Below are 25,167 nucleotides of genomic sequence, written 5' to 3'. Positions count from 1 at the left end.
GAAAAAAGTGCATCTGCATCATTGATTCTTTCTTTTTTTTTCTCCCAGTTTGTTAGTGCATCTCATTTTCTTTGCATTAACATGCTTGTTTTGTCTTTATAAATGAAATTGTGATATTTTTTAATATATATGTTTCAGTAGAATTAAAAACACACTGACACAAATATTTTGTCCTCGCGTTATTTTGCTGCAGTGTGTTGCTGGGAGCCTGTTAGTCATAACGTGGCACATCGTTTGCGGATGCATGCAACAGATAATTGATTACAGCCTCCTCATTACCGACCAGTCTCAGTTTCGGTTTGAGAGCTCCAAAAACGACATGCCGACGGGTGGAATTATCGCCACCTAGCATGTGCAACACTGAGCCACGCTACCACACAGAACTGTGATGCACTTCTGCATGGTCCGCTTCAAGAAAGTCCTTTCAAACAGAAAATGGGAAAACAGTGTAGCATAACAAAACTTTCAACGTGTGTGCTAAGGCCACGAACTTGCAAGCAGCCGCCGAGAACTAGCCTGCTAGCGCAAACACGGCAAAAGAGTAATGGTGGCTATGACGCCATGATTACTTGATGCATCACCTGCAGAGTGGTGACGTGAGGAAAGCAGGGGGAAACCCAAGGTTACTTATGAAAATGTCAGTGCCACAAGGTGTGGTGTATAGTGCTCGATTGCGCACGCAAACTTCAGTTCATACAAAATATCTTAAGTCATTTTGCAGATATATGCATGCTCATGGGAACTGTTCCCACTAGCTATCTTGGTAGTACAATTTCAATTTTGTGTTAGTACCCCCTCCCCCCTTTAAAAAAAAGGGGGGGGGGTGAAATTACGTTTATTTCGTTTTAGTACAAGTAACCAAAATCAGTCCTGGAAATACCACTGCAACAGAAATAAACTAACATAAATATCTCATACAGGGGTGCAACAGCCGAAATAGAATTTGGAGCACTAAAATGCAAATATGGAGCAGGTTACGGGAAGTAAAACGTCTATTTTTTATCACGAAAAAACAAATTTGGAGCAAAAAAGGCTTACATTTAGCAAATTAAATATGCTAAAGCCATTCAGCATCACCTAAATCATGCACAGTAAACATGAGCACTGCTGTTTCAATAAAACTAGCATTTCGATCTATCCCCCTGAGCAAACAATGATAAAGTCCACATAAGCACTTACTGCGTCTGTCAAATCCTATGATAGAATCCGTGAATTAAAATGTAGATTTTTCGCTGACAACCAACGGTGCCGACGCCAACGGCGGATTTTCTGCTACACGAGCTCTCTAACGCTATCGCGTTGAAATGGGGAATTGTACCAAATATGCACAGCTGTGGCACTCCTGCTCATAACTAATTTTTTTCATAAATAACAAGAAAAATAGCACCTCCAAGTTTTTATTGATGAGTTTTGGAAAACACCAAAGGAAAACGCGGGAACCTTATAATCAAGTGAGTGACACACCATTCTGTCCAGCTTTTTCCAATGCAAAAGTTTTCAAAAATACCAAAGCAAAACATGGGAGCTTTATAACCAAGTGAGTGACTTGGAATAGGGTCACTCTGTCCAGCTTTTTCCAAGTTGGTAAGAAAGTGACAGAGAGAGAGAGATCTCTTTATTCAAGTTCAGAGAATTCCGCTGGCATATATGTAGAGTTGTTCATTTTCGGATAATTATGCAAATTAATCCACGATAATGGCAATAAGGAGTTATATGCATTATTAGACCAAGCTTTTTACTGTCTATAGGTTAGTGTATGGAGTTCATTCAACCCAACAGGATCTGACTTTAAGAGGTAGGTTAGTAAGCAGTTTCTGAATTCAAGGAGAAATAGGGGTTTGACCCGATTCTTCTGAAACATCTTTGGGGTGTAATAATCAAGTAAAACTGGGCATCACTCCAAAATGAACCACCCTACATAGCATACGTAGATGCCCACATGCTACTCCATATGAAAAAGAGGATGAGAGGCTGACGACATTTATGTTGTATATTTAAGTACATAAAATACACAGCCTTGTATTGCTGGCATATATTCTTATTTCAGTGCAACAATTACAACATACTGCATGAGATAATGGCTTATGATAAAATTCAAAGTATAAACTACAGTTAGAAGTTGTAATTAATAAGTAGAGCCTAAGAAAAATTGCACAAAAATTATAAAAAACTAACACAGAAGAAATCCACAAAGTTAATGTAGTTAATAACAAATGCCTATACAGTAGATTATATATACATTATCTCTGCAAAGCAAAAGTAATAAAAAATAACTAAAAGAGTAAAACTGCAAGCAGCCATACCTGCTCATGGTTGTGTAATTCCGCTTCCTGTTCGAATTATAAAACGGAAGTTAATACGTTGAAGGTCTAAATTTAGTCAACAAAAAATAATATTGGCTAAAGAAAACATATTACATTAAAAATATCTCAAAATAGTTTGTCTACACATGAACATTTAGTACATATAGTTGGCATCCAATTTTTCACGATTTCTTGACTACTTGAAGTAACAAAGTTAGGTTAAAGCTTCAAATAATGTCCCCTAAATCTTTTTTTTTACTTCATTTCCTGCTGGGTTCGTTGTTAACTGGGCCACCTGGTGGCCCAATAATTTAAATGAAAGCAGTGATGAACATAGAAAAAGGCTGAACCTGACAGAGTAAGTTGCAACTAGCAACTAAATTTTTATTGCAGAAAACTGCCATTACAAAAATATATGGCATGCATATGTAGAAAAAGCACATATGGTGAAAATCGAGTCAAATTTATATCTTACATGATACAGGTAGTTTATTTTATGTCTATTGGTCTATTAGTTATGGTTAAGCTTACATTACAAAATTTGGCTAGTGTATCAATAATTGCCTCAGGGAACATTAGGCGCTGCATGCATGCAAAATCAAGGTAAGCAAGAATCATTCCTTTGAAAAGAAGGGCAATTATGATTGGTCACGGCAAGGTGAGGACAGACAAAAATTTTGTATAGTAGTGTTTCCACATCATTAATTATTTTACTGTCATTGACGTATTAGTATGTTCGTAATTGTGCAATAAAAAATTAACACCAAGTGCAAAGCTGGTATTATTAAGTGTGAATCAACTGGTTGTGCCAACAGTCAAATCTTCTTAGAAGCCGATATTTTTGCACCTTAACGTGTTGGCACAGATATCGAAGAGTACAGAGATTCTGTGCCCACTCTACTTTGCTAGGAGAGCATCGTCGCTCCGCACGCGCTACTTTCGCACTGAGGAACCATGTACATATGTAATTACAAGTACAAGCCATGTGCCGTTGATTTGCATACTTTGTTTTTTTTTTGTTTGCATGTCTACTGCAATAAGTCAAATTCAGAGGTTCACCCTGCCTTTGCCTTTCCAACAGACTGAAACATGACTCAATTGCTGCTGTTGCTCGCTCAACCCAGCCTCATTTGCCGCTATAGGCAGCTAATGAAGTTGTATTCCCTTTCTTATCCTATGTGCTATCTTGACTGCACGATGCACCATTTCTCTGTGTTTCAAGATTCCCCGATATTCCCAAAACCAAGCCGGCACTGCGGGTGCGTCACTCTCAAAAACGCTTAACAGTGAAATGGTTAAACAAGGCATCACATGCACTAGTGCTAAACCCCCAGGCGTTGTTAATAAGCAGTCAATATTTCTTAGCGATGCTGTGTAGGTCAGGGTCACACTGTTGTTGCATGAAGGTCATACATCCATTGCTTTTTGTTTTCTCCATTCCTTTTTTTTTCACATGGGCCAGTATACTTGTTGGAAGATGTAAATGTCATTTTTTCATTATTAACTGTTTAATGCTAGCAGTTTGCAACAATATCTAGCTATTCCTGCCTCTTTGTACAGTGTGTTAACTGTTAGGTTTTTCAATTTAAATGATTATTTGAAGCTTGATGTGCTATAAGGGCCGATGTAAATTAGGTTAAAGTGAAACATCTTTAGTATAACCCTGCCAGAAATGAAGCATAACCACACACTACAAATGGTAGTATGTACATACCAAGAAGCACAAATTCAGTTTTCGGACATTTGCTACACTGATCGATAATTAAATACATGCAATGCCACCCTAAATGCTCTCTAAAGTACAAGGCCTTTTATTTCATTTTACCAAAGCATAGAAAAACTTCCAGTAGGCCCAACCACACAAGAGAGTATAGTGATGAAACCAAAATGCATATTTGAACTACTGAGAGAAAACGTGACTACAGAGCTGACAACTAGATGCACTATCCACAGCAAGGCAATATGTTGACTTGTCTAGATGCACTTAGCGGACAAGCTTAATGACAAAAAAAAATTTAGAAGTTGTGCTTAAGCTACAGTATGAGTCACAATTTTTATGGCTGCGAGCATGTCAACTGTCACGGCACTATATACGAGCTCTTTCGAGATAAGCTGTGGATAATGAGTGCATATGCTCACTTGACAGCAGCAATGATATTGCTAGGTAAGAAAATCTGCGGGTACACTTAAAAACCACAACAGAAACTCCTTCCACGACAAATTATGGGCACAGTGCAAAATATACAAGACCACAGATAAAGACTGGGTAAGTGCTTAGACATGCTTTTCTTGTCTACCTTGTCTATGACCCTATTCATTCTTTCACTGTTCCAATGGCTAATATGCCCTACCAAGTGGCTGCTGCTAGACGCCTTAACTTGCAACGTCATCACAAGGTTACAGTTATATTTGTAGTTTGTCAGTTATTCACAGTTAGACAGTTGTCTAGCTGTGCAGTGGAACATATAGTGAGCAAGCATGATTTATGCAACAGGAATTCACAATTTTGGAATACGCTGTCAAGGCTGAAAATTTTGTTCAACGACAAAATTTTAAATACAGAAACGCAGGACAGATACCTGTCATGTGCTTATCAACGTACATGATTGTATAATTTTTGCACTTTATTTTTCCAAAAAATATGTGCTATTACACTCAATAGCTAGTTTTGTTGAACTGCATTAAAAGTATTTGTCTCCTAATATAATGCAATATTCAAATAAGAACTATGATGCTGTTACACCACTACAAACATACTTTGAAATCTTTCCAACTTTCCACCCAAATGACATATCTTCCTACAAAAATCTAGCATGAAACTTGTACTGAACTGGTAACCCTCTTCACTAACATTACATGAGTGTAATTATAATATGCTCACACAAAAGACACTAATAATACATAATAATGCATTAATTATTCATGTTAATAACAATTCTACTGACTTATGACATAAAAGTACTGTCACATCAGCTGGATCACTCCGAAGAATGATGTAAGCCAGTGATGACATTTTCCCTAATTACTTTTCTCATGTATAACTTAAAAGTTAATGATACAAGTTGGCATTAATGTTGAGCAGTAATGCTATATTAATTAATGAGCAAAAATTATCTACCTAGTACCAGTTCCAAGAAAAAAAAAAGTGAACAGACAGACGGACGGAAGCACGGAGGGATGGACGCCTTTCCCCACTCATCGTCATTCCCTCCATGGATATGCTGTGAAAACCATTAACAATATCCATTTATATTATTCCCAAGGACATATGCACACAACGCCATCTATTGAGCAACTCAAACTAGAGGTGGCTACATACTACCACTACGACTACAGAAGAGGGAACTTCCCACGGCCTAAGGAACTTCACCTCTAAAACGAGCCCTGAAGTATACACTTGTTTTCTTCACTCACAGCAAGGGTCTCTCTCGTTCTGGCAGACTTGACAGAATTAAACATAGCAGAAAGAGGCAGGAAAAGTGTAAAACACTTTTTCTGCCTTTTTCTGTTATGTTTAATTCCCGTGTATACCAAATAAAGTGGATGGGGGGATCGCTGCCGTGGTAACTCAGTTGGTAGAGCATCGAAGGCTTTATCCGAAAGTCGCAGGTTGAGTCCCTGCCCACTGCAAGTTATATTTTTCATACACTTTTCTTTCTTCAAAGCTACCACAGAAACCGCCTTCTGCACGCAGTGTCGCGCTTCTTATAAAAGCTGGTCCGTGCCACACACAGGCGCTTGTTTGGGAAACTATTATACAGACAACTTTTCAGTTTACTCCTCAAAACTTGTAATGACTACAGGGCAGCAAGTCTGTTAGAGGACACTTTTAAAGGAAAAACTGACAACTACCCGCTCTAGATGCTTGGATTGTGGAGATGTATGTAGCAAAAAAAAGTGTCGTGGCTTACGGCTCGTAGGCCCAACACGTGTGGAGATCCTGGAGGCTTAGGCAACGTGTGGAGATCCTGGAGGCTTAGGCGAAGATTCAAGAAGCAAATATACATTTTGGACCTCACAACCTGAGGCAAGCGCACTGACAAACCAACCAATCACATACATACCTGTCGCAATGGTTAAAGCTAGTGCACTTTGCTGCTAGTGCCATTCGCACATAGCCACATAAGAACGGCTATCGGCACTCATTGCAAAAGGGTGCGTTTGCCAGTCTCACTCAGCCCTGTCTAATATCGTAATCAGTTGGGCATTTTTGAGCGCTTTAGAGTACTCTGAAAAGTGGCTGCACCTTCACTTGGTATAATTCGAGCGATCAGACTACCTTTGGTTGGTTCTTTCAGAGCGTCAGCCTGAAAGAACCAACCAGGTTCAAAGGAGAAAGGTGAGGAGCACGAGCGTGCATTTCGGAAGGGGGTATCGCCGGGCGCGTATTACTTCGTGCACATGCATCCTTAATGGCATTTTTGCGCGTGTGTGAAGCGAATTCACATTTACGAAGCCATCAATGCACCACGTCAATAACGGGGCGGCTAGCGAACACGGAGAAAACGTCAATGCTGTCATTACAGCAGCTCGCAGACAGCCTCATGATTTGCCTTTAAGATAGCAGCTTGGATGAGGACGATCGCCAGATTTATGTTCTGAGCTAGAAGGCTTTCGCTACATCCAGACATGTCAGATAGAGAGAGAAAGAATATAAGAAAGGCCAGACATGTCAGAGATGTCCACTGAACTGATTAGCACCATTTGTTGACGCGGTGCAGCAATGTTTACCCGGGAGCTTCCAGCGCTGGCTGCACGATGGCGCTACAGGCGCACTTATCTAAGCGCTCTGAGATCGCCGATGTATTCAGTTAGTACACTGTCTCTCGCGCTCAGATTGCGAGCTGCCTCTGCATCTGGTGACTCTGAGCCAGAGGACCAAAGTGGCCAACCGAATACGCCATAAGTGTGCAGTCTTGGCAGCAGTGGCTCGAAAATAACTAAATTGATGTTGAAGGCTGAGTTATATGTATTTTTAAACCATATTTCTCATTATTATGAATATTCTTATGTATTAAAGCATACTATTACAAAAAATTAGCTTTCCATTCTTGCTCTCTGGGAGTAATGACTACAGCTGCCAGGGACAGCCACTGCATGCCGTGCAATGACCAAATCCATTACAGATGTGCCTAAATTTTATCCTAAGAGCTGTTTATAACTATAACACACAATTACTTAATAAATGTAGCCAAAAATAACAAATATATGTTGTGCTACTAATTTACCCGTCACCATTGCATTCATTCCCAAAGTGCACTTTTTTTTGTCAACACTTCTTTTTGTCATGTAGCAGCACACCACCTAAGTGACACTATCTGAGCGTAAATGCACTAATTCAAAATTAGATTAAATTTGCCAGTGTGAAAGGGGTATCAGTAGCTGACAAATAGTGCGACCGAAGTCATCATCATTATAATCAGCCTGACTACGTCCACTGCAAGACAAAGGCCTCTCCCATGTTCCGCCAGTAAACTCGGTCCTGTGCTTGCTGCTGCCACATTATACCCGCAAACTTCATAATCTTATCAGCTCACCTAACTTTCTGTCTCCCCCTAAGCCACTTGCCTTCTCTGGGAATCCAGTCAGTTACGCTTAACGACCAGCAGTTATCCCGTCTACGCGCTACATGCCCGGCCCATGTCCATTTCTTCTTCTTGATTTCAGCTATGATATCCTTAACCCCCGTTTGTTCCCTAATCCACTCTGCTCTCTCCTTGTCTGTTAAGGTTACACCTACCATTTTTCTTTCCATTGCTCGCTGCGTCGTCCTCAATTTAAGCTGAACCCTCTTTGTAAGTCTCCAGGTTTCTGCTCCGTAGCTAAGTACTGGCAAGATATAGCTGTTATATACCTTTCTCTTGAGGGATAGTGGCAATCTACCTGTCTTAATTTGAGAGTGCTTGCCAAATGTGCTCCACCCCATTCTTATTCTTCTAGTTACTTCAATCTCGTGGTTCGGCTCCGCAGTTATTATCTGCCCTAAGTAGACATAGTCTTTTACAACTTGAAGTGCACTGTTACCTACCTCGAAGCACTGTTCTCTTCTGGGGTTTTCTGCAGAATAATTTTAAGACCTACCTTTCTGCTCTGCTTGTCTAATTCAGTAATCATGAGTTGCAATTCACCCCTGAGTTACTTATCAATGCAATGTCATTGGCAAAGCGCAGGTTACTAAGGTACTCTCCATTAACTCTTACTCCTAACACATTCCACTATAGGCCTCTGAAAACCTCCTGTAAGCACGCAGTAAATAGCATTGGCGAGATTGTATCCCCCTGCCTTACACACTTCTTGATTGGTATTTTGTTGCTTTGCTTATAGCCTAAGTAAGAAAACTGTATTTGATGAAAATTACTAAAACTTGTTCCAAGTACTCAAGGCGACTATTTATTTAGCATTTTAGCAGTAATATTTTCTAGAGATGGTATTAACAGCATTAAGTTCCATCGCTACAAAAGAATTCCCTGGTCCTTCGAGGTTCTATTTAACGAGATTGTACTCTGTGCATGCTAGAGTGCATGAGTGTTCGTATAGGTAAAGTGACAGTAACTGCACCCTGTTGGAGTCACTGTACACCCTGCCTCCTGTACTGGTTGTTTTAGCTAAAAACACTGCAGTAGATTAGGGACCGGGTATTGCTTTGTGCAGCCACATAAAATTTTGTTAGCTTGCTGGAGAAAGCTAACCAGTGACTACAGCTTCAACAGAAATGACAGCAAAAGCACATTAAGGACACTATTCATGTGGTGCTTGGGGTCTAGTTCAAGCTTCTACTAATTCAGCAAAAGTAGTTAAGCAATACATTCCAAAGAGACATCAAAGATACCAGAGAATGCAAAGTAGAAGGGTAACAACTTCGACGCATAAGCCCGTGTGTAAAGTAAGAACGGGCAAGTGTGTAGTTTGATGGGAAAAAAATAACTGAATGACAACAGCCCTGCCAAAAAATGTGAAATCTGATGCAGCACAAAGAAAGTGAAGCTTGCGAAGTGAATGACTGAATGAGAAAAGCCATTGTGCTGAAAGTAGCGTACACTATTAGGCAGGTGACGTGTGACATTTGTGAGCAACTTTGCTTTTTATAAGAACAGTTTGGATACAGAACATTGACCTCAGTCACAATATATGTAGGAAATGTTGGGGCCCAAAACAAATAGGACACACCCAAGCAGTGTCTGAATGTGACAGCTAAAGAATCCTGCCAATCCTCTTAGAAGTGCCCTTCCTAACAGCGATAAATGCACAAATCCAAGATGATCATTTAGGGTGATTCTGCTGAAACAGATTAGTGCCACAGTTGTTACAAACATTTCATTGGCAACATAAATCAAGTGCCCACCTCAATCCTTTTCCCGCACGTAAATATCTCCTTGATTCTGCTGCAGAAATGGTAGGGGCGGACAGAAGTGTACAAAATGGATGCAACGAAGGAGTCACAATTTGTACTATAATGGCAAAGAGAACACTAGCGATGCTCATGGTCACCTGATGTGAGAAAAACAAAGCCCAAAGTCTTGGTGCAGTTACTTTTCCCACGCTTGCCAAGGACTAGAGACATAAGGCTACAAATTGGCCACCATATATGTTTGAAATGAACCACGGGATCATTTGAAACCAGCTGTTATAAAACCCTACTGAATGCCACATTTTAAAAGCCATACATATGGTGAGTAAAAATAAAGGACTTGCCACTTTCCAGTGCGCAAGTGGAAAGTGTTTGTCATCTCTTAAAATAATGCACTCATGACAAGGTTGAAGGAGTCGTCCATATATAAAAATGCATTGACAAATTTGGGAAAGCATGCCTTACAGCTCTTTGAAGCTCTCCACGATGAAACAAAAATAATTCTGAAAACAAGCTAAGAGTGATGATCCATGTCATTCTTCTAGTATTTGGTCCATCTTTCTTTCTGTAGAACTCTAAAATTGAAAATTGAACTGTATGAAATCGATTTACATAAGTTTCCTGGAACATTTCATATTTAATGATGAAATTCAAAAGAACAAAAAAAGAGAAGGAGAAGAGAAACAACTTAGATGCAGTGAACGTAGCATATGCAGCTACCAACCAATGCCCCATCCATGGGGCCAGCAGCACGAGTACGAGTGGCAGTACTAAGGCGAGCTGAAGAACAAACCAAGATCAGTGCTGTAGGTAGAAGTGCCATGTTTACACGGTGTTTTATATAACAGGAACCCAGAATTTTTTAAAAAGTGGTTTACCACAAATGAATGAAACCAATGACATATTTGCCATCATTTGGTGCTCATTAAGGCACCTTTTATACTGCCCTTAATTGTTAACCATGATCAATTACAAAAACAGTATTATTCATTTTCGGCACAAGTATGTTTCATTGCATTGTAGAAAGCATTTCAAAACTACCAATTCAATTATTCATGGAGATGCACACGCTGCGTGGCTTTTTTTTCCCGGAGTTTATTGAAAGACTGCAAAATATGACATAAAACTACATGACTGCACTCATGCGCTACCGTACTGCAGCAGTTTTAACTGTGCTTTATGCAAAACAACCACACAAAGAACTTCACGTGCGGACCATTAACCTATTCGCGACTAGGTCTAAGTGCTCGCCGCCTAGCGGCTGCACCTGAAAACAGTGCTAACAGGGTCTACCTTAAAAGGAGATATATGTTAACACGTCGCATGTTGAGAAGCAATCATATAGTTCCTTTATTTTCACCCTGCCGCAATGTGGGGCAACACATTGGAAAAAAGGTGATGGACACCAGTAATTTGTTCTAATCAATCTGCTTGTGAAGACTTATTCTCCTTGGTGAGTACACCATTATTTAGCGTTTGTACATTCTTATAAAAATATTGGAACTTCTGTAAGCACAGGATATAGTTTTGTTTACATAACCAAGTGCTTTTGAAAACTTGTAGCATTACATATGCATCTAATTTTCACATATGCTTGTTTTCTGTGCAAGTCGTAGTGCTACCCATTCTCAAATTAAGCTGCTGTAATCCTTCCCCAAACATTTCAGGTGTGAAGTAGCTTTTTGCCTAGCCTGTGTAACACTGTCCCTCCGTACACCCACACTGCGCATGCTGGCGCCACGTGTCGCATGCTGGCGTCTCGAGCTGGCCCAGAAAGACACTTGCAAAACTGTCGCTACTTTCCCCCTCTCTCGCCTCGCAAAACCGATGCAGGCAGCGTCTGCTAGTAAAAAACACTGCTCGCGCTGCGAAACCATTTACTGACCACCTCGTATAAAAGCTTCATTGATTTACACATTCCGGACGGCTCCGGACGCCAACGCCACATTTGTTTTTCTCAGGGATCAACCAGAAACTCCGCCCACTGGTCTAGGATCACTAGGACGCATGTTCGCGGCCCAGGACTGCCCGAACGATTTCTTTCGGGCAGCTGGCAGACGACAGCGCGGTGCGCATGCCTGTGTGGCCATCTTAAGTGAGACACAGGAAAGTTTCGACCCACTCTTGCTCTCTCTTCGCTTTTCTGTCCGCTTCTCGCATGTTTCTGGATTTTGCATTGTTTGTGCACCCACTTCTTGTCACCGGTGTTTTGAGCTACGTCGAGCATGTACGTATTCCCGAAGGTTGCGCAAACACGCGTTATACTCGCTAGGAAAAACAGCGGTGGAACAACGGCACGGGTCTACGATGCATGCGCGCTCGAGTAGTTCACTTAGAGTAAGCTGCATCACAACAGAAGCAAGTACAATTCACTACCTAACTGCTGTTTAGGTTGGAATTGGGTCGATGTTGTGGCCTGTGTCACAGCCATGGAGGGAGCAGGCGGCGTAGCAGACGCCACAACGAATGCAAACAGCATCCAGCATGCAGGTGGCCCGAGGCCGCTCAGGCTGGCTCTGGACCTTTGGGTCACGTGCATGTGACGTAGCTGCCTATGAGCTGAGGCGTCTGTGGGCCGTCAGCGAGTGATTTGGGACTTGGTAAATAGATGGAGCTCTATGTAGGCACTGAATCGGGCGTTCGAAATTAAGTCAAGGGCGGTTTTACTTGGCTTTTGCTTGATGAGTGCCAGCGTCAACGTCGCTACCAGCGTGAGCATTAGCACCCGCTCTTTCGCATCTACAGATGGTTCCCTTTAGCGGGAGATGGTCCAGGTCTTTTTTATTTTGAATGTGTGTACAGTGAAAGCTCGTTAATTCACACTTCATTAATTCGAAATTTTGGATAATTCGAAATGGTCGCCGCAGTCCGGTCCGCAGTGCATAGGAGACCATGTGTAAAACGATTCGTTAATTCGAACAGAAATTGCTGCCTCTACGGATAATTCGAAGCGCGCGCCGCCGAGTGTCATCATCGTCAAACACTAGTGGAAGCTTTTACGGTCGAACGATAGGTGGCACGACCAGTTTTTTTTAGCTTTAAGTGGCCTCTGAGCGAAGGGCGAGCAAAGTATGGCCTCTAAAATCTAGGGAGCAATTTTTTTTTTTCGTAGCTCTCCCACTATCTCAGCGCCTGGCGCCACTTGTACGCGGGACCCACGGGACGCTGAAGAGTCGGCGGAGTAGTCCTAGCAGTCCTAGGCCGCTCCCGGCAGCGTCACTTTGTTCCTCGAGCACGTTGTTCGTTCACGCCGTCAAGCCGTCTTATTCCGCATCGAAGTTGCAAGATGCCGCGGGGAAACTACTGCGCGAAGACTGTCAAGGAGAAGGTGGAGATTTTGCGAAAGGTTGACCAAGGGAACTCGAGCAAATACGAAATTGCGAGGAAGCACGGCATACCTCCGAGCACGTTGTCAACCTACATACGCAACAAGACGGCCATTGAAAACGCCTATGAAGCCGAGGATTTTGGCGCCAGTCGAAAAAGGCTAAGGACAGCGAAGTTCCCGGAACTGGAGTCAGCTTTGATTATCTGGTTTAAAGAAATGAGAGCCCAGAGTATCGCATTGAGCGGCCCTATCATCGTGGCCAAGGCAGCCGATTTCGCCCTGCGCTTGGACATTGAAGACTTTGTCGCCTCCGAGGGATGGTTTCATCGTTTCAGGGAGCGGCACAATCTCGTATTCCGCACGTTATCCGGCGAGGCAAAGGAAGTGGACGCCGAAACATGCGCTACTTGGAGAAGCGACACCCTGCAGCAGTACTTGGACAGCTACTCACCACAGGATGTGTTTAACGCTGACGAGACAGCGTTATTTTTCAAGTTGCAGCCAGACAAGACGATCACCTACAAGGGAGACAGCTGTGCCGGCGGCAAGTGCAGCAAAGAGCGTGTCACTGTTCTGGTCGCCACAAATATGACCGGTATGGAAAAGGTCCCCCTTTTTGTGATTGGCAAAGCACTCGAGCCACGGTGCTTCAAAAACATTCGCTCACTGCCGACATAGTACGCCGCAAACAAGAAAGCCTGGATGACAGGTGACCTATTCAGGAAGTGGCTACTGAAATTCGACAGGCGAATGGAACTGGGCGGCAGATGCGTTATTCTTGTCGTCGACAGCTGTTCGGTGCACAAAGTCGACGTTGAGCTGAGAGCAACTAAGTTGGTGTTCCTTCCGGCAAATACGACTGCGGCCCTACAGCCAATGGACCAGGGTGTGATAAGGAACATTAAGTGCTTTTATAGGAGTCACGTGCTGGAGAGAATGATTTTGTGCGCGGGTGACAGGAAGGACTTCGGCATTACGCTGCTCACTGCCATGCACATGTTGGTGCGCGCATGGGAACAGGTGACCGCGACCACAATCGCAAACTGTTTCAGCCACAGTGGATTTGCAGCTGGAAGTGCGCAGGATAGTTGTGACGTCGACGTGGATGGGGCTGAGGAGCTCATGCCAGCGGCGTTGCGTGACACTCTTCGGGGCGTACGTTTTGCCGATTATGTTGAAGTTGACACAGGTGCATCGGTGTGTGGTGCCCTGACTGATGAGGACATTATCGCTCAAGTAGCCAGTGCGCAGCCTGATGCTGAAGAGCCAGAAGGTGAGGAAGACGAAAATGACGAAGCGCCTGTGCGCCCGTCAGCTTCTGCGGTGATGGAGGCACTTAATGTGGCGCGTCTCTTCCTCAGCTTTGAAGAGGGTGAAGAGGATTTTCTGCGCCGCGTCCGCACGCTGGAACAGGGAGCCGCAGCTGTGGCATTCAGAGAAAAGAAGCAGATGGTCATCACTGAGTTTTATGGCCAATAAATATTTTTCGTGCCCCCACCCCCGAAATCCACCCATTTTTGCTCACTTTCATTATTTCAAATTTGTTTAATTCGAAATTGCTCAGCGTTCCCATGGAATTCGAATTAACGAGCTTTTACTGTATATACATGCATACCAACGCATGTGCGAGGGTTGTGCGTACGTAGCATGCATGTATGCATGTTCATGCATATATATATCATGTCCGTGCATTTGTAGCATGTGTGATGTGCGTGCTTATATCTGCTTTGAATATCTACTGCCAGTGTGAACAAGCGAGTGTTCTGAAGCACATGACCTTATTCATTAGAAACTTGACAATCACAAATGAAAAGAAAGGAGCATTCCTAATAAAATCGAAACGATTTGCCTTATCTCAGAATACACTGGCCCAGGCATACCTCTGTTTTGTAATCAAGTGAACGGCATGCGTATTCAGTTTTTGACAGGACAATGGAACTCAATTAGATACATGCAATTATCAGCACGAGCCGCAGTGTAGTTACCTCGAAAATTATAAAGGCCTTGCCTGCAGCAGTGTAGCAAGGCAGCGCAAAAGTGCTAGCACTTTTTGGAGAGACCCGCAACACAAAGGAGCAGTTGCCTTCATCAAACTTGGGCTCGCTAGACAGGTTCTTCAACTTGAAGTAAATGCGATGCCGGTTTGCGCGCACAGTGCCACTATTTCCGCTGTTTGGAGAGTAAAATCCTTTATGCCAATAAGAATTAGGGGTTCGCAGCCAGCTACCTTTCACGTTCAACGAAGAACGCGAACCGCCCCGCCGTGGTGGTCTAGGGGCTAAGGTACTCGGCTGCTGACCCGCAGGTCGCGGGATCGAATCCCGGCTGCGGCGGCTGCATTTCCGATGGAGGCGGAAATGTAGGCCCGTGTGCTCAGATTTGGGTGCACGTTAAAAAATCCCAGGTGGTCGAAATTTCCGGAGCCCTCCACTACGGCGTCTCTCATAATCATATGGTGGTTTTGGGACGTTAAACCCCACATATCAATTATCAAGAAGAACGCGAACCGATGCGGCAATCAAATAGCTTCAAAACAGCGCCAAGCAAAAGTGCCGCGTTGACCCTGTTAAGCGCAGCCATCTTTGTTTTTTCTACCAGTGTTGCCAGTACATGCAGCATTTTCTGGAGTTGCGAATTGTTATCAGGGACAACGACGCTTAGTTGCAATGTGCCACAGTCAAAAATACCAACCTGCCATAAAGCCACTACCCAGAGCTGTGGCAGCTCATTTCACAATTGCCAGTGCATTACACGGGCCTCAAGTATTTTCAATGGAGGCGAAAATGCTTGAGGCCCGTGTACTTAGATTTAGGTGCACATTAAGGAACTCCAGGTTGTTGAAATTTCCTGAGCCTTCCACTACAGCATGCCTCATAATCAGATGGTGGTTTTCAGACGTCAAACATTTTAAATGTAATGAAATGCACGTTGCCCTCAATTGATTGAAAGTTTTATACAATTAATCTTGACCAATTAACAAAAATATAAAAATGTCCTAATGAGCAACACAACAGCAAGGCCTGAGTTGTCAGCTTAATTAAGTTGTGGTTAACCCCTCATTTTTAAAACCATAGTTCTTGTTCCATAAAACTCCCTGTCAATACGTACAGCTTACTCATTCTTAATAACTCCACATCATGCCAACCCTAGTTCTTTCTAAGCACAAAGAGATATGTATTAGAAAATGGCCATAAAACATTTTTTATTTATTTACAGTCATCTAGCTGACTGTCCATTACTTACTGGAATCAGCCACTGGAATGCAAGACTTTCTCGAAAATTCTGAAAACAGTTTTCCCACTACACTTTAACATAACTCTGATATCTCAGCTTTCAAGTGCCAAAACTGCAATGTGATTATTAGGCATGCCATAGTGGAGGGCTCCAGAAATTTCGACTATCTGGTGTTCTTAACATGTACTGACATAGCACAGCACACGGGCCTCCAGAATTTCACTTCCATTGAACTGCGATTGACATGAAGGGGGTTTAAACACAAGACTTTCAGGTCAGTAGTCGAGCTGTAATCACTAAAATTGTATACTTAATGTGAATTAAGGAGTCACTTCGATTTATTTTGCCAAATGTAAATGCAAGGCGAGGATTGTCACTGCCTCTATTCAATGCAATCTTATTTTAGGCATTTCTGCACTACAAATCATCAACTGGTTAACAGATCTTTACATCATTCAGTCAGCCCTCTTTTGAATTGTAGAATGAAGCAGTACTGCTGATAGAATAACTTCAACCAGGTCGAATGTCAACTAATATCCGGACAAACTATTACATCTGTTGAATTAATCTTAAGAATATACCCTAGTTGTCTTCTATAGTGTCCATAGCCTCACACAAAATTCTAGAGATGCAATGGCATGCATCTCTCACATCTCCCTTTCTTTATGCACATAAATTTTCAAAGCACTATTTCACCAATAAATAAGATACGTTACTGGGCTTCATATGCTTAGTCCCCTAATGGAATAGCACGTTATAGAAAGTAGTTTAACAAAAATATATCTTCCTTTTTAAAACAAAAACATTACACTGGCTTTGTTCCCCTTGAGAATTTAGAATTGTTGCTTATTTCTAGTAAAAAAATTTTGCAAGTCAGAAAATTATCAGTTATTATAGTAAACTTTAAATGCAGTAGCTGAATTATCCCACTCAATATATATAATAAATGCAGGTCTATAAAAACCACCAGAGTATAAAGAACTCAAAAACCTGAGTTTAAGCTGGCATATATGTAACACACAATTTAGAGCACAATAAGATCACTATAAAAAAAAGAGTAAAAATGCATCTCTTCGTCCCACAACAATAATCGTCAACCATATCAACCATATTGCGTTCTTTTCCTTGCATTATCGGCACATGTATAATCGACACGCACGTTATCCGCATCACAAAACATTCTTGATAGCAAAGTGGCCACCGCAGTTTTCAAGAAAGGAAGTGCGAACAAGCCACATGACGATTATTGTTGTTGTGGGACAAAAGACACCGTTGTTACTTGACCTTTTTTTTTAAAGAGTGATGCATAAATCTAGCAATACAAAGCTCACTTGGCAAACGGGACAAGACGATTAGTTGGGAAGCCACTGCCATGAACACTGCTGTCGATATTTCCTGCATGGACGCAGACATGCCGCCGCTGGTCTATTACCAGATTCCAGTAATCTTTCTGAAAAAAAAAAAAAACGAACAATGTACCTTTAATTAGTAACATAAATGTCCAATACACGGAGAACATTCCTCACATTCCACATACCAGTGTTCATACATGTTTCATCAATTGAAAACTAAATTCTATAAAGTGTGGCAATGCCATCATCCCCTGTAAAGTCGTGTCTCGCGAATTAGCCGCACTTGTAGTTCACAGCCGCTCAGCAGTAGGTGGCACAGCACTCGCACATGATCTTCACTTTCATCATCATTATGGTTAGCGCAGTAGCAACAGCAGCGACATCTGACGGCGAGGCTAGGGGGCCGGACAGAAAAAGTATGGCGCCTCGAAGTGAGAGCACGCTCTTGAAACATACGAACACAAGAGACGCGGTTGAACAAAACTTAAACGAAACATTTATTGAAGTAAGTTTGCATTGACGATATCATCAGCCAAACAGTGGACATTTTAATGCCATTCAAATGGAATGACAATCACATCTAATGACATTATATGGCTGCTACACAAAGATATATAATGCCATTGGAATCAAATGGCTCAAGCAATCGAATGAGTTCGAGAAACACATTCGCCTTTGCAGTCAAATTGAATGTATACTCTCTAATCCGGAGACTACTTAAAAGATGGCATTCTCAATCCGACCCAAATTCATGAAAACACACGTTGCTTTTTTGAGGCATCTCTTACTTTTACGTGTATGTTGCTTTTTGAGGCATCTCAATTTTATGAGACCAGGCGTACGGAAGGCTGCTTTAAAATATTTTTGCTCTCCACCTCAGTGAGGTCTGGCCGCCGGCGTTCTCCTTGAGCAGCTCCTTGAAGGCTTCGATGGCCTCTTTCTTGTCCTTGAACTCGATAGGTCGATCCTTGTTCTCCTCTTCATCGCTCGACTTGTCTTCTTCTTCACCACCCTGCTGCTGCTGTGGAGGTTGCAGTTGTTGCGGCTGTTGTGATTGCTGTTGCTGTGGCTGCTGCGGTGGTTGTGCTTGCGCCAATGCCTGCTGAGGCTGCTGCGGCTGTCCAGGCACGCCGGCCGCAGGCTCTGGCAGCTGGATGTTGGCCACAGAGTCTTCCTCCTTGCTCGTTTCTCCCTGGGCTGCAATTGTGGCTTTAAGCTCTTTGAGCTCCTTAGGAATGGTCCACCGTGACTCCTTCGTAATGACATTGTGGAAGTATGTACGCCCAGTGTCCGACTTGTACTCCTTCCAGGGGCACTGAGACAGCAGCAACTCTGTGTGCGTCTTCAGTTCATCAGGCTTCTCCCAACTGGACTGTTTAGTGGCGTGGTTGTAGAAGTAAGTGCGGCCGTCGGGAGCCTTGTGCTCTGTCCAACTGCTGCTCTTTGGTGCTTGTTGGTTGGCGGCCATAATGTAAACAAGCAGATGCCTCTGTGCAGGTGTGTGCATTTATCTCTAGTGATGGCATCAAGGGGGTTATGTTTTTTTAAATCTCATGAACAAGTCTCTTACGACTTATAAACGTTTTTAGCACCGCCAATAACAAAGCAACTGAATTCATTACTTGCTGCAGCTTGGCGTCATCGTTCAGCGGCTCTACCATGTAAGCGGTATTGTTTATGTTCTTTCTATCAGCTGTAGCTACCGGCTAAGCGGATCGTTTTGGTTTATTGTGGCTATATATTCTGCTATATAAAATTTCTAAGCAGCTTTGTTTAGTGAGGCCACTTCCTGCAAGTCTTTTAAAATAAATAACTTCACTTCTTAACCACTCTACAGTTACTCTCCGCAGCATTTCAGCCATTCTTTTCTGAACTATCGACATTGGCATCACAAACGAATGGCATTAGCTTTTCCTGTGTGGCTCCACCACAGATCGAATTACATTCGTTGCACCGAATTAAATTTGAACTTAATGACATTAACACCTGCAGAGCAATAAGGGTATTCGTGGATGCACGAGAGGATGGCACACATCAATGATGGCACCTCTAACATTTTTTTTTTTTCTCAGATTCATAGCATACAGCACATAGTGAGCGAAAAGATTGGGTTCTAGAGGGTCTAAAAGGATCTGAAATCTAGAAATACATGCAACTTTTGCCATTTCTAATTATCATGTATGCTATAAATTGGCATGCACTACAATTTTGTAATAAGGGCACTTTCCCTCAAGTCTATATTTAATTATTTATATTTAATTAACCATTTCTTTTAATTAGTCACAACAGTGTCATGGTAACTGGGGTAAAGTATTTCTGCCACAACGTGGAGTTCGTGTGAAAATGACGGGAGCCTTACCGTCATAGGACGTTTGTTAAACCTCTGTACTGGATGAAAAAGGAAATACCCTGTGCTTGAACTATTTATGGAACATCACCGCAATGGCACAATTCACCAGGAATATCGCATGACTACTATATGGTGATGAAACTTTTCTAATGAGAATTATATTTTTGTTCTGGGCCCAATTGAAAAATATACTGCCACCATCATTGGCAAACCGATGGGGGGGGGGGGGGGGGCTAGGAATCCTTCCCTAAGTGCAGCATGGTTCTCAGATGAGAATCTAATGTAAATTCTTTCTTTTCCAGTTGTCATTTCAATCCCAGAAGTGGCTTGAGGGTAAAATTCCCTGATTTATTCTAGAAATTATGTTGTATTCACATATCTACGTCTAAACTGAAAGCGCATAAACCGCATTCTCTGTGGCTTTGCTTTCACTACCAGTGAATCAGCTTTGCGTGAAAAAAAATGCTTTCTTGATGGTTCGTTGGTCTGATTCTTCTTGTTTTATTCTTGGTGGAAGTCTAAGAGGGGCTGTGTAAAATGACAGTGCCCTGGGCGACTTGGCCATAGGCTTCGGTGCACAGAGCATGCGACCTCAAAATCTATTTCGTCCAACAGCTCAACCAGCTGTATATGCAATGTTACATACATGTGTGTTCAACACAAGAGTTTGCAGTGTTGTCTTACCATTTATGACGTTATTATCCAGTTCACACGACCAAATCTACTGCATTGCCTTGCATACATGCAAATACCTGCTTCACGTGGATGCTCCTAATGCAATTAAAGATTAAGATTTCAAGTGCCTGGATACCACTAATTCATCGGCTTCACAAGGCTTGATTGAATGACACTAAGGGCATGATGACGAAGTTGCAAAGTAAACACATGCTCATGTTGCTTAAATGCACAACTTTTTTTCAAATAATAAGCCATGAAGCTAATTTTACAAAAATAACAAGTGTTTTCAAGTTCATTCAATGGCCCTACTCGCTATGGAAGCAAAATGCGATTAAGTATGGTGCACGCTTTCAGTTTCGATACCGGTGGCAGTCTCATTACTTTTTCCTGAATTTTTTATAAGTGAACACCAATTGTGTCCGTTGTGTAGCTTGTTTCCTTTAAATAGTAAACCTAAGCGCACCATTGCAAAAAATATTCTTTTTGCATCATAAATGAGCTCCTCAAAACACAAAATGAAAACGAAGGCCCCTATTCCACGGCAAACGCGTGTCGCCGCTATTATTCTCTTTAGATTTAAAGTCTTTCCAATTACCACTACTGTTGACGTGCAAACGGCATATAATTTAAATTGACAGGATAAAATCAACATAACTATTGATTTTCTAAAATGAAAAAAAAGAAGAAAAGTATTTCATGCACTTGTACCTTTCCAGAATCATGTGCAAGTTTTCTTTTTCTTGCCTCATCACAATGTTAAATATACATACTTTCTCATAAATATTTCACTATCTGGAACTCTGAGTTCGTGTCTGCATGTCGCCACGACAAATATAACAATGAAACACACCGAGAAACATGCTTTTATTCCATTCCAACCATAGCCGTATCTTCTCAAGGACTGTCGTTTCATGAGATACTAAGTCACATTTATTCTCTCATCTAAATTTATTGAATGAGTACTCAGTTACCCTTTGAAACAGGATCCCATTGTTGCTTTTGGATGTTCTCACAACCTGAAAATAAAACTGTGCAAATACACCTACACTAATTGATATTCTCAGCTCACTTCAGACCACCCAAATATCCGCGATACATCAGTAGTAAAGACAGTAATGCAAAGAGCCGCAATCCACTGCAGCACACAAATTTAAAAAAAACACGCTATACTTTGCAATCTCGCCAAAAAGGGTTGCCCAAGATTCTTTATTCAAAATCAATTCCCTTCCAAAAACACAACCATGCAATCTTACAAATGCAGAAACAGCGTTCCCCCTATCAACACCATGACAGAAATACATCATTCTCAGTTGTTCGAGGCACCAGTGCAACCATCGCCCGTTTGAAGCAAACTCGGGCGACGGACCATTCGTGGAAGGCAGAGTCCGGCGATAGTTGTAGTGTACATGTATCCCGAAAGATTACAGCCACTAGCGTGGGTTAGGTCTTAGCGAGCCGCAGAGCACGCGTTAACCATCGCCGTGGCGAGAAAACGATATTTCTCAAGATTGCAACCTTTTATTGTCTGCGGCAATTCCAAAACACACTACGGAGCCCGTTGCAAAAGGTGCGGCGGGAAAGAAAATGGACTTATCCACGGCACGGGCAAGAAGTACTACACAGGGGGTGCCGCAAGCACATCTCCGGGGTAAAAGTGATTCACGGGGACACTGGGACAAAGGGACCAGTTGCTCGAGCGAGGGCGAAGAGAGATACGGGTCAGTGTAGCCTGGCCACGCACTAGGACACCGCACCGCTCTTCAGCCTAGTGTTCGCAAAGGAGCAACAAAAGGTGAGCATTCGCCACGAGCGCCATTGGTGAAGTCCAACGAGCCCCCAAACAATAGGAGTCAACAGACGGAAAAGAAATGCGTGCTCACTGTAAGCTGTCCAAGAGAAATCTGACTCACTACCGACACGCATGCGCAAAACGTCCTGAGAGACCTAGCGCGCGGCGCCACAGTCGACATCCGCTACCGGTTGAGAGGGGTTAAACGTCACTCCTCGCTCGCCCAGCGCGGTAGACCGTGGAAGAGGGGAGTCATGTCGGGACATGAGAATGGCAGAAAAGGTGGCAAAGCCCGCGCAAAGGCGGCGGGCTAGCCTCAATTCCCACACCGTAAAGAACACGAGAGGGCCATCTGCTCTCGCCACACACACATGGGCAGTCCTAAACAGGAGATAAAGCCCAGGCTGGGGCCAGTTCTAAACTGCAAATGACTTCAACAATAAACCACATGTACGAAGAGCTGCTGAAGTACTCGTCTACCGAAAAAAGAAGAAAAAAAATCTCGCCGACTCCTCACACTCTGAATGTGTTGTCTGCAGCCGATGATGGGGAGGGGTGGTTCGTGCCTCCCCTCTTTGAACTCTGAAGAGGAACCGTATGCACTTGAAACGTCGGGACAATGCCCACTCAAAGTTCTAAAGATAAGAAGGCATTCTGAAACATATGTTTTCTGTTTTCTATTGGGCTTGCATTTTCTGCTGGCAAATGGTGTCTACAGAAGTATTGTCGTGAATTTTTTCATAGAGTGCGGATGTATGATGAGCACTGGAGCGACGTGAAGATAGGCGACCTCGCTCGTGGCTCGTTTATCAAAGCGGCCGCAAACCTCGGGGGCTCTACAGCACAAGCACATGACAATATTAGTTTTAGCCCATATGTACACTGTGGTTCCTGCATTTCTGAGAAAGCGTTTGGGCAATAGCGTGTGCATGGCCAGTCACCCGGCAGTATCGCACACACGTAGGGACCCCAAGCAATCAAGACTGCCAAGCGATCCCTATAGTTGCGAAGAAGGGACCAGTAAGACGCTATGGCCTAATGAGAAAAAATGGCTTAGTGAATTTGTGAAAGGTCTGTTGGGGAAGTCCATCTTTTCTTTCTTTTCTTTTTTTTAAAAGCCATTTCTCACGCTCTCTTCTATTACACCTTCTTTTTTGCACGTTGTACACTGGACGAAAGCAACCTATGCGTACGTTCAGTTCGCTTGCTACAACTTGCGTTCTGTGTCTGCTGTGCGAAGGTGCTTCGGCAGTGCGCTTCCAGACAGACCACAAGCATTGCGGAAGGGCCAGTCGAACATGATCCTCACCGACTTCCCGAAAAAAATTCCGCATTAAAATTGAAAGACGAGCAGTAACAGCACCAAAATGTTCAATTACGACCAGAAAGGCAGCGATTACTCGGCACATACCGCCAACAGCTAAGTCGATTGATTAGTCATCACTGAGGATGCTTCAGTCGCCGAACTTGAGAACACGAATGCCATTGCAAATCGGTAAGCATAGCTATAATGCAGCTGATCCATAAGGTGAGAATTTTTCAGCATGTGCGCTGCATTGAGGTGTACGTACCGTTTATAATCAATACGGCAAAGCTTATAATCAATATTTATGTTGCACTTTCATACTTGTAGTCTGACGGTGTTTAGAGGAAGTTCAATATATAGATTATTCTGTTCGCATTATGCAGAAAGTTTTCAGCTGCAGTTCTTTAACTGCTAAAGTTCCCAATGGGGCTTGTTTGTATAGCATTTACTGATTACTCAGGTAAAAAGACAAACTCCACAATAAATGGGACACAAGAAAGGCACACTGCGCCAGGTGTGCCTTTCTTGTGTTCCATTTGTTTGCTCTGCTATAGAATTCACATCCTTTTTAAACAGCATTGCACAAATGCCACCGGGCCGACATGCCAGCACCCTAATCACTTAACGGCACTGACAATCTGAGCAGTGCTTGGAACTATGTTATGCCTGGTTTTATTCGATTTGCCATTTATTTTCTACGTGCACTGCTTCATTGAATGTTTCTTGGCCCTCTCAAGTTTTTTCATGGTCACGTGGTAAAAACGCTTAGGGATCGTTGTCATAATCATCACATTAAACATTATTATTATTATTTTATTGCATATATCATAAATGTTATAAGAATTATTTGGTATCTACTCTATTAATTTTATCTCAAGTTTTAGCTCCACCCCTGAGAGATATCTTGGGTGTGCTAATGGCTCCAATGAATTCAGGCCAGCAAAAATGATACGTTTTTGTCAAGTCTAAACAAGGGGAAGACATCACTGATACAGTTTGCATATAAAAAAAAGCAGACAGAGAGAGAGAAAAAGATCTAAAACAAAGCAATTACATGAACTCAAGAGTTTTATACAAAAGCCAGTAAACCTGAAGTATGATATTATTCAGAGCTCTACTGCTCTATACTGCTCCATGCAACTAAAGGAAGACAACGCTGAAACACTTGGCACATGAAAAAAAAACAGAAAACCCCTATAATCAGAAAGTCTCATTAAACCATAATCAGACAAGATTAAGAGAAGAGTTATATATAAAATACATTTAACCTGAGTCATAAAATTTGCAAATAAAAGGCAATGTTCACAGTGCAACTGCATATGATTCACATACCTCAACTTCTTCGGTTGAAGGTTCATGCTTGTACCACATGGACATTGTGTTGCGAGCCACTCTAGAGAACACACTTAATGAAATGTTGCGTCCCTGAAAAAAAAAAAAAGAGGAAAACCTGAAGGTCTGGACATAACTTTCCATTCC

At 42.5% G+C, this 25,167-nt stretch overlaps 1 protein-coding gene across 1 annotated transcript in view; it reads right to left on the bottom strand.

Moving 5' to 3' along the window:
• Jarid2 (Jumonji, AT rich interactive domain 2) overlaps positions 1–25,167 on the bottom strand; it is a 121,792-nt gene that overhangs the window by 50,296 nt on the left and 46,329 nt on the right. Inside the window, exons 11-12 of the mRNA XM_075877870.1 lie at positions 25,021–25,113; positions 17,545–17,663 (exon numbers count right to left, since the gene is read on the bottom strand). Coding sequence (XP_075733985.1) covers positions 17,545–17,663; positions 25,021–25,113 — 212 coding nt within the window. The remainder of the gene's footprint in view (positions 1–17,544; positions 17,664–25,020; positions 25,114–25,167) is intronic.

The sequence above is a fragment of the Rhipicephalus microplus genome, chromosome X (assembly GCF_043290135.1).
Source record: "Rhipicephalus microplus isolate Deutch F79 chromosome X, USDA_Rmic, whole genome shotgun sequence".
Lineage (NCBI taxonomy): Eukaryota > Metazoa > Arthropoda > Arachnida > Ixodida > Ixodidae > Rhipicephalus > Rhipicephalus microplus.
Note: the sequence above shows the minus strand (reverse complement) of the source record. Positions and strands in the feature narration are given on the sequence as shown.